This window comes from Perca fluviatilis, chromosome 5 (genome assembly GCF_010015445.1).
Source record: "Perca fluviatilis chromosome 5, GENO_Pfluv_1.0, whole genome shotgun sequence".
In the NCBI taxonomy this organism is placed as follows: Eukaryota; Metazoa; Chordata; class Actinopteri; order Perciformes; family Percidae; genus Perca; species Perca fluviatilis.
This window is the reverse complement of record NC_053116.1, coordinates 32966220-32984871: the sequence shown is the minus strand read 5'-3', so window position 1 is coordinate 32984871 and position 18652 is coordinate 32966220. Positions and strand designations below refer to the sequence as shown.

General features: G+C 40.3%; 2 protein-coding genes across 4 annotated transcripts in view; both read left to right on the top strand.

The window, feature by feature from the left end:
• The window catches only part of arhgap4b (Rho GTPase activating protein 4b), a 42255-nt gene extending 29978 nt beyond the window's left edge, over positions 1-12277 (top strand). For 2 of the 3 annotated variants that reach the window (XM_039801167.1, XM_039801168.1), the window contains exons 17-24: positions 1516-1621; positions 1798-2025; positions 3417-3472; positions 3720-3891; positions 5271-5360; positions 5603-5710; positions 8475-8577; positions 10327-12277. In XM_039801167.1, the coding sequence (XP_039657101.1) occupies positions 1516-1621; positions 1798-2025; positions 3417-3472; positions 3720-3891; positions 5271-5360; positions 5603-5710; positions 8475-8577; positions 10327-10542 (1079 nt within the window). In that variant the 3' untranslated portion in view covers positions 10543-12277. The remainder of the gene's footprint in view (positions 1-1515; positions 1622-1797; positions 2026-3416; positions 3473-3719; positions 3892-5270; positions 5361-5602; positions 5711-8474; positions 8578-10326) is intronic. The other variant, XM_039801169.1, reaches the window with a different exon arrangement.
• Positions 12278-13708: 1431 nt separating this feature from the next.
• Positions 13709-18207, top strand: zgc:158296 (uncharacterized protein LOC791212 homolog). The gene is made up of 4 exons (XM_039799484.1): positions 13709-15568; positions 16135-16370; positions 16733-16920; positions 17945-18207. The coding sequence occupies exons 2-4, from the start codon at positions 16140-16142 to the stop codon at positions 18126-18128; spliced, it is 603 nt and encodes a 200-aa protein (XP_039655418.1). The 5' UTR covers positions 13709-15568; positions 16135-16139; the 3' UTR covers positions 18129-18207.
• Positions 18208-18652: the final 445 nt, after the last annotated feature.

The following is an 18652-nucleotide window of genomic DNA, read 5'->3' as shown; positions in this document are numbered from 1 at the left end:
TTTATGTATCATTTAGTTTCTAAATGCTTATTCTACTTTGATTTAAGTGATGCATACATTCATGTACTGTAGAACCTTTTTTCCATATGAATAATCCTGCTAATTTTGGTTGAGCTTTTTGCAGCTTTAGTAGTAGCCTTACATATTACGCGGAAATCATGGATCTACCACATCTGAGGGTTGCCACCCTTAAACATATCATTAAAAACCATGCTGTGTATCGTAAATAGTATATAGATATATACTTAAACTAATTGAGGAAGTACTAAAACAGGGGACCGGTGTTTTAACCCATACCACAATCTTTTTTTTAAAATCTTAACTAGTTGTTTTGGTGTCTAAACTTACTGTAACTGTCGTCAGCGCAGGACAGTCACCTTTTATCGGTTAACCCTTGTGTTGTCCTTCGGGTCCCAGTGACCCGAAGGACAACACAAGGATTATGTACTTCCGTTTACTTTGTTGAGAATTGCTCTCTAAACAAGGGTTAATACAGCACCTTAGTTCTTGTTTGTACAGCATTTTGGTCAGCTTAAACTGTGTTTAAATGTGTTCTAGAAATAAACTTTACTTACTTACTTTAAAAGAAACAGGGTTTAGAGAGCAATTCTCAACAAAGTAAACGGAAGTACATAATCCTTGTGTTGTCCTTCGGGTCACTGGGACCCGAAGGACAACACAAGGGTTAAACTCAACTGCAACAACCGCTGAAAAGACTCTGACCTCACGGTGCTCTGTACCCAGGTCACAGTCACCTTTTCTTGGCTAAATTTAACTGTTAAGACCTCCAAACTTAACTGTCATGTGACTGGTCGTCATGTGCGGTCGTCACGTGACGAACAGAGTTTGAATCGCTTCTGTATTTTGCTCAATTTAGTCCGTTTTTTTTTAATGAATCAGAGAGAAACTAAGAGAACAAGGATAATGGAAGGGTCTCCATGCTACACTGATAATAGCAGTAAGGCTTTCCTCTGTTTACACATATCCTATACAAGTTGTATACAATGTTGGCTGGATTATTTGCGTCCCCTTAAAAATTGCTCTTGAGACTGTTGGTTGCCATGTTACTAATGCTCAACACACAAAGTAACTTGTTTAGGGGATTCTCACAAATACTGTTGTACTTTTGTTGCAGCTAGTAAGTAGGCAGGGTGACTTCTACTCTCTCTGCTGGTGCATCTCACGGTCTTGTTTGCAGTCTGTTGCCTGTGTTGTTGTTATTCCTGTAGGCCTGATTTTTTAAATCCAAAACAGAAACTAGTCACAATTTGCACAGCTAATCAAGGTTATGAGCCTGCCTGCAGGTTGTTTACTCATGCGGTGGCATACTAAATCAACCTGGCCACCACACCTTAGTAGTACTTTCTTCGTGTCAGAATTTTAAATGATGTATGCATCTGACACAGTTTCGAACTGCTGCAGGCATGGGAAAACTGTAACTGCAACAAATACAACTTGTAGTTATAATAGTTGAACCTTTGCTCCTCGTGCTCCTTTCCTTTCTGTCATGATCAGAAATCGAGGGGGTGACAGAGAAAGCTCTCCAGATTAAAGCGATTGTCTCCACCTTCCCACGGCCTCTCCTCATCGTGATGCGCTACCTTTTCGCTTTCCTCAATCAGTAAGCTACAACATACCCAAGTGTGGGATATTCTGTTACTGTAATATCTATATCATAAAACTTAATAGACTTTAAAAAGAAAATGCCAAAAATAACAATTAGTTGTGTGTGTGTGTGTGTGTGTGTGTGTGTGTGTGTGTGTGTGTGTGTGTGTGTGTGTGTGTGTGTTTTCCCAGTGTGTCTCAGTACAGTGATGAGAACATGATGCTGCCCTATAACCTGGCCGTTTGCTTCGGTCCAAGCCTGCTGAGGGGTTTGGATTCTGATGATGCTGTTGCTAGGCAGCCACAGGTCAATGATCTTGTCAAAACCATGATCCTCCACTATGACATCATCTACCCCAGCCAATCTGAACTGCCGGGCCCCGTCTACGAGAAGCACATGACTCTGGAGCAGGAGTACTGGTGAGAGATGAGTAGCTGTTGATGTAAATGTGATGAAATGGCTCTTAACATCAATATATATCTTTGGAGCCCCAAAATGTACTAAATATAGTAAAATTATCCGAGTCAAAAAATATAATTAAATATATCATCAATAATTCATATTTGTTAAATAATTAAAATGGCTAAAAAATAAATTAAAAAAAAGCTTTTCATCTATTCCTTACTACTCAATTAATAAAATGTGTTCCTGATATTATTCGTTCTTCGTTCTCACGCAAATGCTGGAATCATCTGCAGTATCAACGTGTTGTTTAAACGCTCTGAGCAATAATACACAACACGTCTTCTTTGTAGCGTCCATGTTGTTTCCATATTACGACTTTAAGCTCATGAACACACCGAAATCAGAAGAACGACTTCCCAACTCGGGAAATGGGATCTGAGGAGCATGTGAATGCACCATTGGCCCTAGCGGAGGTCTGCGCTCTCCAAGTGCCATCCTTGTTTTAGTTATATTTTTTGGACTCGCTTGATACTCTTTTACATTATTTTGTCAGTGTTGGAGCTCGGTAGGAAAATGGTCTTGATTAGAGGTGCAACGATGAACCGATTAGTTGTCAACTATTAAATTAATCGTCAACTATTTTGATAATCGATTAATCGGTTTAAGTCTTATTTTTATCAAAACAAATAAGGTTTCTCTGATTCCAGCTTCTTAAATGTGAATATTTTCCTCTCCTCTGTGACAGTAAACTGAATATTTTTGAGTTTTGGATGAAACAAGACATTTGAGGACGTCATCTTAGGCTTTGGGAAACACTGATCCACATTTTTCATGTTTTAACATAATTTAACGCTTATTTCTGCCCTCTTGTCGTAAAATAAACGACAGGGCAACAGCCTTGCATCGCCCCAGAGATTTGTTGGTCGTGTTAGAGTTTAAGACTCTATTCGAGTTCCAAGTACTGTACATAGAGCAGCTTCCCCCTTCGCCCCTTTTTTCGTGGCTGATCCTCTCAAAACAGAATTGAATGCCATGCCAAAGGCATTGAAAAGACACTCTTTGTGTAAAAACTGCTTAATACTATTAAGCTGATTGCTCACTAAAATTGAACACTAGCCTCCAGCCTATCAACAGTGTCCACGGAAACCTTTAACACCCCAAAATCAGTCTGTTTCCTTCATGAACATTTATATAATACACTTTTTGACATTTGACAGAGCATTATCAGTGCTTTTGAGGTTTTAGGGGACGCCTGCGAACCCAGCATGAAGTACTGTATTGTGTAAAATTACATAACAGAAGTGAGTAATGGTATATAAGAAGCCTGTGGTATGACAGTTGGTCTGTGTGACAAACAGAAGAGGAACTGTGCATCACTGACTCTCATTTTTTTGCTTGTCTGCAGTGAACCAATCACAGAGGAGGGAGACGGAGAGACTGAGCCACTGCCCAGTGAGGACGGTGAGTGCATACAGTACAGTACAGTACACACACACACACACACACACACACACACACACACACCACACCAGAGTCTGGATTAGCCATAGCCTAAATAGCTAAAGCCCACTTCACATGAATGTACCACAAACCATGTTTACATTTTGAATAATATATTTTTGGATTTGATTACGGTGCATAAGCATGCATGAATTAGTTGAGATTAATAATGTGCTTGAGTTGATTGTAGCCGTATATGTGTGTACAGAGTGGGAGGCAGTGGCCATGTTTGACTACGTGGCGAGATCTCCAGCAGAGCTGTCCTTCAAGCAGGGAGAGCTTCTCATCGTTTACAGCAAGGCCTCCTGTGATTGGTGGAGAGGCGAAGCGGGTGGGGTTAAGGGTCTCATCCCTCACAAGTACATCAGCATGTTGGAAGGGTGAGTGACATTTCTACTTCAGAACCATTCAGCCAACCACTGCGGCCATATCCAGGACCATTTCTCAAGACAGAAGTGGATCTTGAAATGGATCTCGGAGGCATCCATCTCAGTTTGAGACAGTACATTTCATTTAAGTGATGGCTAAAATAATGCTGTATTTTTCTGTATTATCTTTAAGGCGCAGTTTGGTAACGGCGCACAATTTACATTAAAGGAATAGTTCAGCATCTCAGCCCTCAGCAGACCCAGAAACAGCTCCAAAAAAGTGTGTGTGTTGGTGTTTGTGTGTGTGTTTGTGTATGGGGGTCAGGTGCCTTGAAAAAAGACAAATCACACTGAACACGTCCCACAGATTAAAAAGGTTTTTCAACCACCAGTGGTTTAGACACAAATCATGAATAAGTATTTCAACCTCAGTTTTGTATTCTGTACTTGTGTGTGTAGGTGTTTGGCCTAAACCAATCCACAGTTAACCCTGGCCATAGTAATTACAGAAGTTGTACGGACAAAGTGCAGGTTATATAAACAGGGGGTGGATAACTAAACAGTTACAATATAACACCGCTAAAAGCCACAGCCTCGAAATATGCCGTACATTTAAATTAACATTGACACACGCTCAACAAAAATCGAATATCACAAGTTTCACAAAAGTTGTGTTTTTGTAGAGCCGTTTCATTGTAATGTAATTTATTGTAAGGAGTTTTCATTATTTTGTCCAACCGCTTTAGATTTCTACCTCATCTCCAAAATATCTTAAAGGTCCCATGACATGGTGCTCTTTGGATGCTTTTATATAGGCCTTAGTGGTCCCCTAATACTGTATCTGAAGTCTCTTTCCCGAAATTCAGCCTTGGTGCAGAATTACAGCCACTAGAGCCAGTCCCACAATGAGCTTTCCTTAGGATGTGCCATTTCTGTGTCCGTAGCTTTAAATGCTATTGAGGAGGAGAGAGGGGGGGGGGGGGCAAGGTGGAGGGTGGGGGTGTGGCCTTGACCAACTGCCATTTTGCTCATTTGAAAGCCATGATGTCTCTCTCTCTCATGGGTGGGCCAAATTCTCTGGGCGGGCAAAGCAGAGAAAGGAGAGATAACCTTGGTCCTTATGACCTCATAAGGAGAAGATTCCAGATCGGCCCATCTGAGCTTTCATTTTCTCAAAGGCAGAGCAGGAGACCCAGGGCTTGGTTTACACCTATCACCATTTCTAGCCACTGGGGGACCATAGGCAGGCTGGGGGAACGCATATTAATGTTAAAAAAAAACTCATAAAGTGAAATTTTCACGCCATGGGACCTTTAAAAATCGTGTCACTCCTGCTACTGCTCCCTCCTACAATTATTTTGTCACTCAACCTTCCCATCCTATATTTAAAGATCAGAGCGAGGGAAAAGAGAGGACGGAGGAGGAGGAGGCAGCACTGGAAACCTGACGGCAGAAGATCCACAGACGGAGAATACAACTCGGTATATACACACACACACACACACACACACACACACATACTTGGATGCACGCTGCAATATATGAATGCATTCACACCAGCACACACAATAGATGTAGACGGTAAAATACACACACACACACACACACACACACACACACACAGACAGAAATACTCACATTATTGCACACAGTCACACACATGAACAAACTCGCACATGAATGCACACGACACAAAGTTACGTTTCTGTGTACGTCTCGACAGGATGCGGGTGAACAGCGACAGTGCTTCATTGCCTGGGAGACAGAGGGGAAGTGAGGGTAGCCCCAATCGAAAACAGCCAACCTCTCCCGCCACACGACACCTGCCAGTGTAAGACTGACACACACCTCGGACACAATGCATGCTGTATGCACGTATTGTATAACGTATGAAAATACTCTGCATGGTTAATCACTCAAACTATATATATATATATATATATATATATATATATATATATTTATACAGTGTTGGGAAGGATACTTTCAAAACGTATTTCGTTACAGAATACAGAATACATGCCCACAAATGTAATTTGTAACGTATTCCGTTCCGTAAACTCAATCTGAGTAACGTATTCTGAATACTTGGATTACTTCAGGATTACTTCCACATTGAATTGCGTTTTATAAGTGTAGGAATGCAGCTATCACATCCAGCTTACTAAACAGGCCTATAATGGTGTGTTCCTTTTATTCCAACTAGCTGAATGTGTACCTGAACAAGCAGATAGATTATTGTATCGGTAGTCCCGAACTGCATACTACAAAAATCTAACCGCAGTCTTGCTACCACGAGCTAATTTTAGCTAACGTTAGCTAGCATGTCAAACGGGGCTAGTCAGTCTTTAAACGGCTCTGGAGCTAGTAAATCAGCACGTAGGAGAATGTAAAGTCGCACGTCAATTTTAAAATAGCAAGGTGACCAGTAAAACTACAGCAGACGACTACCCTTGGCTAATTAAAAAAATAGCTTACTTTAAGATTCAGGTTGGAGGTGGAGTAATTTGGACGCTGAAAGCAGGTTTGTTGCTGGCAAGCACAGGTTGCACTGCACAGTTATATTTCATTCTCCCTGTTCGTTCTTTAATGTGAAATGCTGTTTGAATTTCCAAGATAGAAACTTATTCCTGCCCTGGCTCTGTCGTGCCGGTTCCGACTCCATTGTGACTGATCACGCAAATAGCTATTTTTTTCGATTTCATATCGGGGCTTCTGGAAAATGCATAGAGTTTCCTTAATTTATTCAGAGTGAATAAACTCGTGAAACAGAGAAGTATCGTCATGTAATCCATTGATTTCAACAATGTAACTGTATTCTAAATACCGACGATTTAAATTGTAACTGTAACGGAATACAGTTACTCATAATTTGTATTCTGAATACGTAACGCCGTTACATGTATTCCGTTACTCCCCAACACTGTATTTATATCAACATTCTATTATATGTATTATACAGAGAGATATTGGGGATATACCTATATCATTCACGTAGAAACATTCAGTGTAAGGGGAAATAAATAAATAAATAACCATTAGCATTGGATCACAACAATGGATCATATCACTACGTGAACTTAAAGGGGTGATAGAAGGGTTATATATGGTATTTCACGCTGTTCCTTAAGGTCTCCTAAAAGGGTATGTAACATTTGTTGGGCTGAAAATGTCTCTTTTGCTGTTTTTTTGGCCCCTAATGCTACCCTGTTAAATGGGACTGGACTGAAACGATATAGTTTTCTGCCTTATATGGTCTGCTCATGAATATTTAGATGAGCTGCACGCTGATTGGTTGAGCTTAGCACGCACACACACACACACACACACACACACACACACAAACGTTCCCCTCTGTGCCCATGTGAGATTTGCAGAGCAAAGAGGTGTCAATGGGATTTTGAGTTCTATGTATGTCCTATTTACCCAATACCCACCAAACTGTCGTTTTTCAACTATGACAAGGTAAAATCGGTTTTGCATTCTATCACCCCTTTAAAGGGGTTGCTTGTATCGGCAAACTAATAGACAATTACCAGCTAACTCTGCAGTGCTGCTCAGCTCTGCGTAGTTGTTTTAGCAGCATCGTTTTCATTGATAAACCCACTGTACGCTACCTGCCCAGCACCAAAAAGCACACAGACAGAGTTAGCGACTAGCTGGTGAACACTGTGGAACATTTAGCAGCTAAAGAGCCAGATTTTTCCCTCAAGAGTTGGTGGAGACCAAAACAGATCAAAAGAAGAGCATATTACATTCATTGGATGGGCAGAAAACACAACTCCAAATTAATGCTAATTCTTGTGATTCTCACATTCCTGCTCTATGTGCAAATATCAGCATCAGAACAAATATGCTTCAGTTGAGTAGGCGGCACTTCGATGTGAACCAGGACACGAATGTGGTCATACCACCTCGAATGTAGTTGGAGAGATCAGCTCTCAATGCGTCAACAATGTGTCTTGGGTGCATTCACACCTGTACTTAGAGCTGTCCATTTTTAATCAGATAACTGAGGTTAAATGTTAAAGCGTAACTCTCGCCAAAATGCAACCTAGGGTCTTTTTGTGAATGTACCCGAGTCAAACTTTCGTTTAAAAGCATATTTAGGATGGAAACACCACTTTTAAGATTGACCGTATCTTCGTTTTTGGTCAAATGGCCTTTTGAATGGGAGAGCTAGGGTCGCTACTATGATCGCATCAAAATCGCTATTTTTGAAACACTAAGAAGGCTCGACACAACATGAAACTTTGCTCAAAGTATCACCAGGAGCTCGGCATTGAGAACATTGTTTGTGTACAGAGTTTACTAAAAAGAAAGGTTTTGAACGACTAACTTTAGCTGTTGGTTTTTCCGGTCGCCGCCATCTTGTCAGTCAAAAAGAGTCGATCTCCGTATGCGAATGAACGGACTCCAGAGGAGGAAATGTCATTCTTATATGAGGCTCCTTTTTAAACTACGAGGTCAATATTGTTTTTCACTAACGACAAAACAACAAATTATCCGTGCATTTATATGGAACTAAGCTTTAGGAGATTTCCATCTTTACTCCCCTCCCTGTTACGTTACCAGTTTTACCTTTTGTCTTCTAGGTCTCAGGAGCGAAGACACACTTTGGACACTGTGAGACAGGGCAGCTTCAGAACCACAGACAGACCTCCGTTCGGTCAGGCAGACAGACCAGCAGTCGACAAGGTTGGTAGTTCATACTGGACTCAGGCTAATATAGCACACCTGAGAAGCTGTAAATGATGTCTCCCTACTTACTTGGAATTCAGTAGACTCAACCAAATTCTGTAATGTTTTTGATGCCAAAGGATGCTAGTAATACATGTGATGCTCTGTTCCAAAAAGCAGATTGGAATCTGACTGAATTACTGACTAGATAACTCTATTGAATTCAGAGTAAATTTTGTTCTGGTTAAACTTGCTGCCACTAATGAAACTACATCCTGCAGTGTTTTGATGTCAAAGCTTAGAGATAAGATACCTATGATACATTTCCTTGAAAGGAAATCGTTATAATCAGACTTCTTGTACTGAATTTTTCTTTTTCTCTATGAATGATACATGCACTCATCAGTTTTCCACTGACAGCAGTGATATACAGAACATTTACGCAGTGACCAGAAAAATATAGACCTTGAGTCTCCACAAATCTCCCTTCTCTCCCACATGTATATATGTGTTGCTACATAAACATGAAGTGCAAGAGAAATTCATATGCATTTGAATGAATATTTAAAATCGGTTTGAGGAATTGCCAAGACTTTAGAGTTGTTGGATTTTTCGGGATATCTCGTGGCTCTGGCCATTAGTCTATCATTTCGCAAAACAATTTTGTTAATGAGGCGTTATAATCGTGCATCAGTTTACTGTTTTCTGTTCTTTTTCAACCACAAGGCGTCATACCTGGGATACTTATTTTTTTTTTTTGATCATGCAAAATGATCAAAAAATGATGATGCTGGAAAGCACATAACATTAATCCCCAATTTGAACATTCCTCTCTTTCTTTGATTTTGAAACTGTTGTGACAACTGAGCCAAAGCAATTGTAAAATACATTTTCAAGTTCATAATTGTATTTAGAGGTTGTACCAGAATAGGTTTACGTGGTTTCATTTTCAAAAAACACTATATTTTTGTTGTACTGCACATTGCTGCAGCTCCTCTTTTCACCCTGTGTGTTGAGCTCTCGGTTTTAGCTACAGAATGAGGCATCTCACTTCTGTTCTATCTTTGTTGAAAGTCGCACATACGCAGTACCTAGGTAAGGACTACTAGCCAGTCAGAAGCAGCGTATGAGGGCGTGCCACGCCAGCAGCTAGGCGAGCATTATAACGTGTGTTACAAAGTGACGCATGTTTGTCACAGAAGAAAACGCTGGACTACAATAGAGCTGTTTGTTTGTGAACAGTGTTTTCTGTTGGAGATGGTAACTCCCTTTGGGGTAAACTTTGGGCTTTTTCACTTTGTAAACCTTTAACATGCACAAAAAAGATCTATAACACAATAAAGGAAAGGGGGAAAAGCCAAAAAGCATAATATGAGCACTTCAATACCTTCAGATCAATGCATTGATTCCAGAACATATTTTAAACATTAGGCCGGGTTTACATATTAATGGCTATTATGTTCCCCAGAGAGTATTTTATATATGATAATGCCTGTCTTTGTGCAAGAAAAAACGTTAATGGGAAATGACATAAATAATCTGGCCACAGTTACCTGATTTCAGTCCCATCATTCACCTTCTGGATGAACTCAAACGCACCATCCATAATGCATCTTCTGCAGTTGATCAAGCAAGTTCTCACTGGTACCAGGTTCCTTGTTCAGTGGGAGGTGTTATCAGCGTCACTGAGATTACACTTTCATTATCCTGCATGTCATTCTTTCCCTTTGCTGTTTGCTTCTCCTCCTCCTCTTCTTGCTCTCTCAGGACATGATCAGCCGTCAGATGAACTCGGTCTTCAAGGAGCTCCTGTCTCGCCAGCCGGCTGTGCCGTCGTCTACCCTCGCCGCCCCTGCCGCCCCTGCTCCCTCTTCCTCTTCCTCCTCCTCCACCTCCTCTTCCTCTCTGCCTCAAGCTGCCCCCACTGCCAAAAAAGTAGGATTCAGCCTCAGAGGACGGGCCCTTTTCAGACCGGTGGACTAAGTGGGAGGAGAGGATGAGTGGGGATCACTGATTCATTGTTTAACGATGAAGATTATGCTGATGCCCATGATGCATTTGGTGAAGTTTTTTTTTTTTGACACATGTATAATATTTGCGTCTCTGCCATCTCATAGTGCCACTAGTCTCGGTGCCGTGTTAATGTGCGTCCAGTGTGTCTGTTTTCCAGCTGGTTTTTGGTCTTTTTTATTTTCCGGTCTGTTTTTGTTCACCAGGAGTTTGTAATTTTCTGGGGAATGAGGGATGTGACATCACCAGACGGACTTGTTAAAGTGGTTGCCATGATACTTAAAAACAACAACAAAATACTTAAGCTGCCCCCCAGTGGCAGGTCTAAGATCAGATCACTCTTTTAATGGTTGCTTCATTTCAAATGAAAGAAAACTGATCCGCGGCCTGAGTGCCTTCACATCTTTTGCTCTTCACAAGTATTTCACTTAAAGAGATTTGATAGGTTTGAACTCTGCATATTATATTTAAAAAAGTCATGTGATCTAGGAAGGTGTTTATGGAACCCCAAAGTGTTCAATATTTAATAAGACATTATGAAATAAACAAGCATGTCAATAAACTGTGTAAAATATATGAAGGAACAAACATTTTGTGAAAACATTTAAGCAATTCTTAGAAGTCAACACATTATTTTGAAATGTTTTTTTCAACATGAATTACTATAATAACATTAACAATTCAATTACATATATATTACTCACTGTCATGAACAGTGGCATTATTAAGACACATGACATACCATTGTTATTGGGAAAGCTGCCATTATGAAATACAAATAGACTTTTGAAAAGGCTTTTTGAAATAAAAAACAGTCCTAAAAAGCTCGACTCTGATGTTGTTTCATTAGCCTAGTTGTGATGAAAGTACATTTCATAATAATGAACGGAGATTTAATCATTTCTTAATCTTTATTTCACAAATGATTGTTTTATTTGTAAACTGTATGTCACACAATTCATTCATGTGAATATTTATTTCCTAATTATTTATTTATTTAATTATTTAATATTGAACATTTTGGGGCCCCGTAGATGTTAGCTGGGAAAACTGTAAGCAGTGGGGTCAGTACTTTATAGCAGCATGCAGCGTTAGCAAGCACGCACGCACGCAAACACACACACACACACACACACACACACACACACAAAAGACGGAAAAAACATTCCCCTTCATATGTGATACATGGTCTGATACGCAGGCCAAAACTCAGGGCTTTCGCAGAGTTAGAGCCGGGCTAAGTTAGAGTTTCTCACTCAGGGCTTTGGTTGACTTATTCTTCAACTGGAAACTGTGCCCTAGCCTCAAGAGCCAAAAACGGCCCCCATATTAAAGAGGATTCAGTGACTTCCTTTGGTTTAAACTGTGAATTCAACAGCGACATTTTGGAGACGAGATCGAAAACTCTTTTCTCATTCATCCCCCTCTGACTTTATCTAGCACCATCCACAGGTCCCCTTGTTTTGAGGATTATTGCAGTGAGGTGTACAATTACTTTGACTTTATACACAGTGGCTCCCCTCTGTCGTGTTTCAGTATTATAAACATATAAGTAGAATCCTTTTTTAATTGATTCTGCCTCTATGGTTAAAACACCCTGTTATTCTGGATCACTGTTTGATGATGTCACTAAAGTTACTGTGTCCAATTGTATGTGTGGTAAAAAAAAAATGAATTCAATAAAGTTGATGAAGTGATGAATGATTAAGGGCTTGTCAGTGTATTTAAACTGCATATAATATATACGACTGTATTCTAGGGGAAGATCTACAGGGGGGCCATGTGGGGGTAGCTGTTACAGCTACTAAGGGGCTCCCCCCCAACCCTTACCCTAATTGTAACATATTGCAATATTCAGTCATCACTGTGTCCCTAAGCTGTCCAGAGCACCGAAACAGGATAGTAGGCACAGCACTACTTTGCTCAGTGAAGTGAAAGAGTGTAGTAAGTTATACAGTCTATGGTATTAAGATAAACTGGATTCAATAATTAGAGCATGTTCATTATAATTATCAAGTTCAGATGCCTGCTGTACAACAGAGCTGGTGGATTCTTCAACTTTATTTGCGTAACTTCAGTTCATCACTAGATGTGATTTGGAACAGCATGTGCCCTGATCTTAATTAATACCAACGAGCTGCAGGTGCGCAGTAAACCAATTTGTTGCATTATCATGTTTGAACTGGTGACGTTTAGTAACCTGGAAATCCAGACCCAAATCCAAAAGATTAAGGGTCTGTACAATGAGTAATGAAAATGGCTGAACTTGAGGGGCATACATTTGAAAATCTCAATGCACGTAACTGGATGACACTACGACCAATCACAACGATGCACGGGGTGACGTATCCAGAGCGTACCCATACGCTTAGCTACCAGCGGAGCTAACTCGTAGATTAAACTCTTGCCGTATCCGGTCGGCAAAAATGTCGACGATTGGAGCGCCGTCTTCTTTCCTCTTTTAGATAAAAAGCCAAGTCTAACTCGTTCATTGTAGCGGCCGAAGCCGTTTCTAACAACTGGTGTTCATCCGCAGCCATCTTGCAATGTTTACTAATGACTTTGACCTCGCAGCGCTGTCGTCATCTGTTTAGCTCGCCTCTGGCCCGCCTATATCAGATACATCGATGTGACGAGGTGCAGCTCGGCTACAAGGGCATAGTTAATGAGCATCATTAGGCCGGTTACACACTGGATGCGTCGCGCGAGCGTATCAGCTGCGTGGCGTGTCCGTTTATATATCAGCTCCCATGTTAACAGGTCAGAGCTTACACACTACCTGTGTGACACGCGCGTCTCAGGCGCGTCTCAGGCGCGTCTCAGGCGTGTCTCAGGCGCGGCTCGAGCCACGCTGAAAACGTGTGCCTGCTAGAAATAGAACCGACGCCTATTTTTCACGCGACACGCAAGCGTGTTGGAAGCGTTTCCAGGCAAAATAGAATAGGAAAAGATGTTTATATCTCGTTTAGACACGAATACATATTAATAAATGACATGTTGATGTTTGAAAGTCTCTAGGTTTTGATATAAATGCAGATATAAATGTAATAAAAAACAATGTTGCCGTCAATACTGCCAATGTTGTCTTTGCTGTAATCAAATCAGGATATATTTATGTTTAACATGGTATTTCATTTTATCAATGGGAAACATACATGTGTCCAGACAAGGCTAGCAGCAGCAGCGACGCGTCAGACACGTGACTGGTGTGCAAAGACCAAAAATCCACGTAGCACACCACGCTCACACCACGCAGGCAGTGTGTAACCGGCCTTACTGAATGCCAGAGTGACTCGCTGAGCAAATTCAAATTGTGCTCTCGCGAGAACTCTGCATTTCCAGGGTAGATGTTTCGGCCCTCTGGGGGTAAATCTGAGGGGTCTTAAGACGATTAACACGTTTGAAATAAGATTTTTTGTCTTACTTATTTTCTCTTACTTTTCTCTCCTCTAATCTTTGCTTCTTTTATTACGAAAAACTTAAACATTTTCTCCTCTTCATACTTCTAAAAACTCTCCAAATGAAACAATCTAAAAAGGGAACATCATCATCTTTTGGTCTGGCTAACCCTAACTGCTCGCAACTCAGAGACATGCAATGCAACCTGGGACAAGGCCAAGCAGTCACAAGTAGACATTTGTTTTTAAGAGTCATAAGCCAAAAAGGCTGGGAACCTCTGGTTTGGGGAATGTTAGCTTGACGGTTTATTCGCCTTAAAACATAATTGATCTTCTGGCACTTACACTGCAAGTGCCAGAAGATCAATTATGGAGGTTTGGAAAAATAAATTATTAGAAAATAAACAAACTTAGAAGTGGCCTTCCTCCAACATCCACTTGTTAGATCTAAACATACGGTCACACAAACAGGCAAACACAAACAGCCTGCATCTTCAGACTGGGAATATCTTGCCATGATCTAAATAGTATTTAGGCTACTGATTTGTTGTTTTGATGGTAGCTCATTAATAACAAACAATATAAAACACAAGTTTCAACCAGTAGATTATTTCACATATTGACTGTTGTGCTAGATTGGCCTTCCGATAGAAAATGAAAATGAAGGGAAACAGTGCAGATATTTCAAGCTTGAAGACATGCAGGATGAAGAGATGATAAGAGAAATAGTAATAAAAGAAAGAGAGGAAGTGACAGGCAGGATAACATAAAAAGACATATAAAACATATAAAACAAACAGACGGAGGCAAGAGGTTTATGAAATGAGAGAAAGAGAAGGAGTGAGGGATGAAGAGCTGAGTGAAAAAGATGAGACAGAATCGGAGAGGGACAGAAACTATGGAGAGACCAAATCCAGCAGGACCTCATTGTAAGTTTATATAAAGTCCAGTACAGTGACTTACCATATCTCTCTCAGTAAAAAAACCCAACATGTTTTACTTATTGGTTATTTTCTGTTGTCATTTAGCTGCAGTATGTATTTTCATTCGGGGATCCCCACCCACCACCCTCCCATGCCACCCTGCCAAAACCTTCTGCCACCCAATATAAACATTTCTAGATCTGCCACTTCTGTATTCTGATTCATCGCTTTGTAAAATGTATCCATTCAGACTCTGAATTAACACTGGTTGGCTGTATTGTTGGTGTGTCTTTGATTGTTTTAATTTCTTGTTACGACGGCACCCAAGTGCTGTAACGCGATCTTTTAGACCCATCCGCTCCCCCTCCTAAAATAACTCCTTCCCACAGCCACATTTAACACACTCACACACACAAGGAATAAAAGGCACTGTACCACTTTAGCACTCCTGCTGCTCTAAGTCAGTGTCAAACACTGGGTCTATCTGTGTGTGCGCACGTGTGTGTGTTTGCCTCTCTATGAGTTCTCATAAGCCAACTCAGCTCTGAGGGACATTGTGATTAAGCGGTTGAAGTGATCTCATTGACATTTCAGATTAGCACTCTCTACAGGGCTCCCCTGCCTTGTCTCCCTGCAAGGGTCTCTGTCACTGATATAGGATTAAGATAGCACTTTAAGGTAAGTCAGACACGATTCATCGTTTCTACTGTAGCTGTCCCTGTTGTGGATCTGCTGCAATGATTTCTCAACAAGGATATGAGTTACAACTACGCTCTTCACCTCAAAGCACCTGTTTCATGTATATTGTGTATCATATCTGATTCATGCAAGTTGATTAAAAGTCTTCAAAGTCTTAAAGATTAAAGGTCTTTTAATAAACTGTTAATACTTCTAATCAAATCTGAAGATAAAATTGACAATTTTGCTTTACTGCATGATTCATTTAAAAAAATGTCATTTTAAAATGACCAGCTGCTATTTACAGATTTTGGTGTGGCTTCTTTTTTGGGGGCTAAAGAACAGGTGGTAGTGCCAGTGCTCAGCTCGCTGTTACACACTACATGCCATTTGCTGCAGGATATTATTTGTGTATGCGGTGCGCAATGGTTTACAGTATAAATGTGTGTATGTTAATGTCAGACAAGATCAGAACAGGGCTACTGCAGGTATCCGCATATGTTTAATTTTCTGTGTGGACATCTTTCTTTACGCATGTGAAAACAAGCATGTGCCTCTTTCTTCAGTGAGGATGATGATGGTCAGCGACGACTGTTTGGTGGAGTGTAAGATTGATGATGATGACAGTGATGCGGACAATGGAGGAGAAGAACAAATAAACACGCCTCCTCCTCCTCCAGAGTTTGCATCCAAAGCCGCGACTCCAGTGCCCAAACCTCCGACCCCTCCCACAGCCCCTGCTACGCCTTTGCCCACCTGTCCTGTCAACAGGGACCCTTATGGCATCAACCAGCACCTCAAGGTTCACGTTCCCTTTTCCCCTCTTTATTATTCTACATTGTCTGCCATAGCAGTGTTGGCAGGTGGTTTAATATACATTATAATAATTAGTCATCCTCTTCTGCTGCTATCTCATGTGGAGTACCCCAAGGTTCCATTTTAGGCCCTCGTTTATTTTGATTATCTATGCTTCCACTTGAGTCACTTTAGAAAATATAACATACCTTATCATTGTTATGTTTGCCCTAAAAACCAAGCACATGATTTACTTATGCAAACAATGTGGTCGTTTTTTTGGAAGAGGACAGTTTTATTTTATTTTATTTGCTTTATGAATAAACTGATTTGACTTCTACCACCCACTCTCTTGTTCCGTGTCTGTAGGTGGAGGTCAGTGACGTTCTGGCAGAGCCCGTTACACCTCGCAGCATTGACCAAGTGTGGCTTTACAGTGTTGTTGGTTTCGAGAGGGCACGTATCTGGACGTACCGCTGCCTCTCCTTGCTGCTTGCTGTGCCCTTGGCTCTTCTGTGTGGTATTTCCCTGGCCATTCTTGCCTGTCTACATGTCTGGTATGTATATATACATGTGTATTAGTGTCTGAGACAGCCACATGCTCACTCATTCATCAAACACAGTCAATGCAGAAAATTTACTATAATAGCACATTTGCTGTAAACAAGTTGTTCCCGATGTTTTTTGGCTTGTGAATCCTAATTTTACAGTTACAGGTTATGAGAAGGGCTGCAAACAATTCATTATCAATTAATATGTCCAAAACGTTGTTGTCGTTTAGACAATAAAATGTCAGAAAATCCTAGCGCTGCATGTGACATCTTTATAATCCAACATGTTTAAACCCAAAGCTATTCCAATTACAATGACATAATGGTATTTATCACTCTTTTTTTCAATTCACATGTAATTTTTTTCACTTCAGTTTTTTTTTTCAATTATTTTTTTGTTATTTCAACCCCATACATCATCCAGCACAATGTACTGAATATTGACTTAAAATAAACACCCTATCCTTTTAATGAAATCTACTTTAAATGAATCACATCACTTGATCATTTTTCACTCTATTTATCAATTCAAATATATTTCATCACCTCCATTTTTTGTCAATTCATTTTTGTTACTTCCACCCCTCATACATTATCAGAACAATGTACTTATGGTATTTAGGGTGAAAATTGTAACTTTAATATAATGCTGGATAATTGAATGAATAATAATGCATCATATTTTAATTGTGATTTTTTTTTTGTGAGTAAAATTTGAATCTGCAAAGTACCCAGTACCATTTCGCTGGGTTGCATATTAAGTGATTTGGAGGCCTTCTGGAAGTAATTTCGGGGTACAATGGGTCTGGAAAAAAAACACAAGCATACAGGAGGCCAAGCAATCGGCCTGTTCCAAACAGGCATGTTTTGAACTCACACTGCACTAGAAAGGTGCAAAAGATATAAACCTGCTATATTAGTGCTCACACACACTCAACGCTCAATGCTACACAAGTTCTCTACTTCCTAACTAGTCATAGAGAGAGTTTTTAGACACAATCATTGAAATTATTTCCCCCCTTTCCTGTAGGTTTGTGGTACCTTGCGTACAGCTGAGCAACACCTTCCTTCCATGCCTGCGCTCCTTGTGTATGTGTACTGTGAATACTTTTATCTCTCCCTTCTGTACGTCTCTTGCTCTCTGCTGCAGTCAAATCGCCATTTCACTGTCGAACAAGGACTGGCACCAAATGAAAGACAAAGAGAATGTATGAATGTGAGACATAACAAGTGAGTGAGTGAGTGAGTGAGTGAGTGAGTGGGGGTGAGTGAGTGAGTGAGTGAGTGAGTGAGTGAGTGAGTGAGTGAGTGAGTGAGTGAGGGGGAGGAGGAGGGAGGGAGGGAGGGAGGGAGGGGGGGAGGGAGTGAGAGAGAGAGAGAGAGAGAGAGAGAGAGAGAAAGTTAGATAACTTCATTTAAATTTGATGTCTTTTTGTTTTTTTTAATTGGCATGGTTCTGCAACATTGTATGTTAATGCTATTTGATATGTTTTCTACATGTAAAGCCAATTCATACACAACATATTATTATTATACTTATTTAAAAATTGTATCAAGCGATCAATAAAATAAATGTCAGAAAACCCTTGAGCATATTTGTTTTGTTTTACAAATGGACTAAGTAAATGGATGTTAAAGTTATTCGCACAAACAGATCAGTCAGAAATAAAGTTGACCTAATCAATCAATCAATACTGAGAATGATTTTTTTACTCAATCAGTAGAAAATGAATCAATA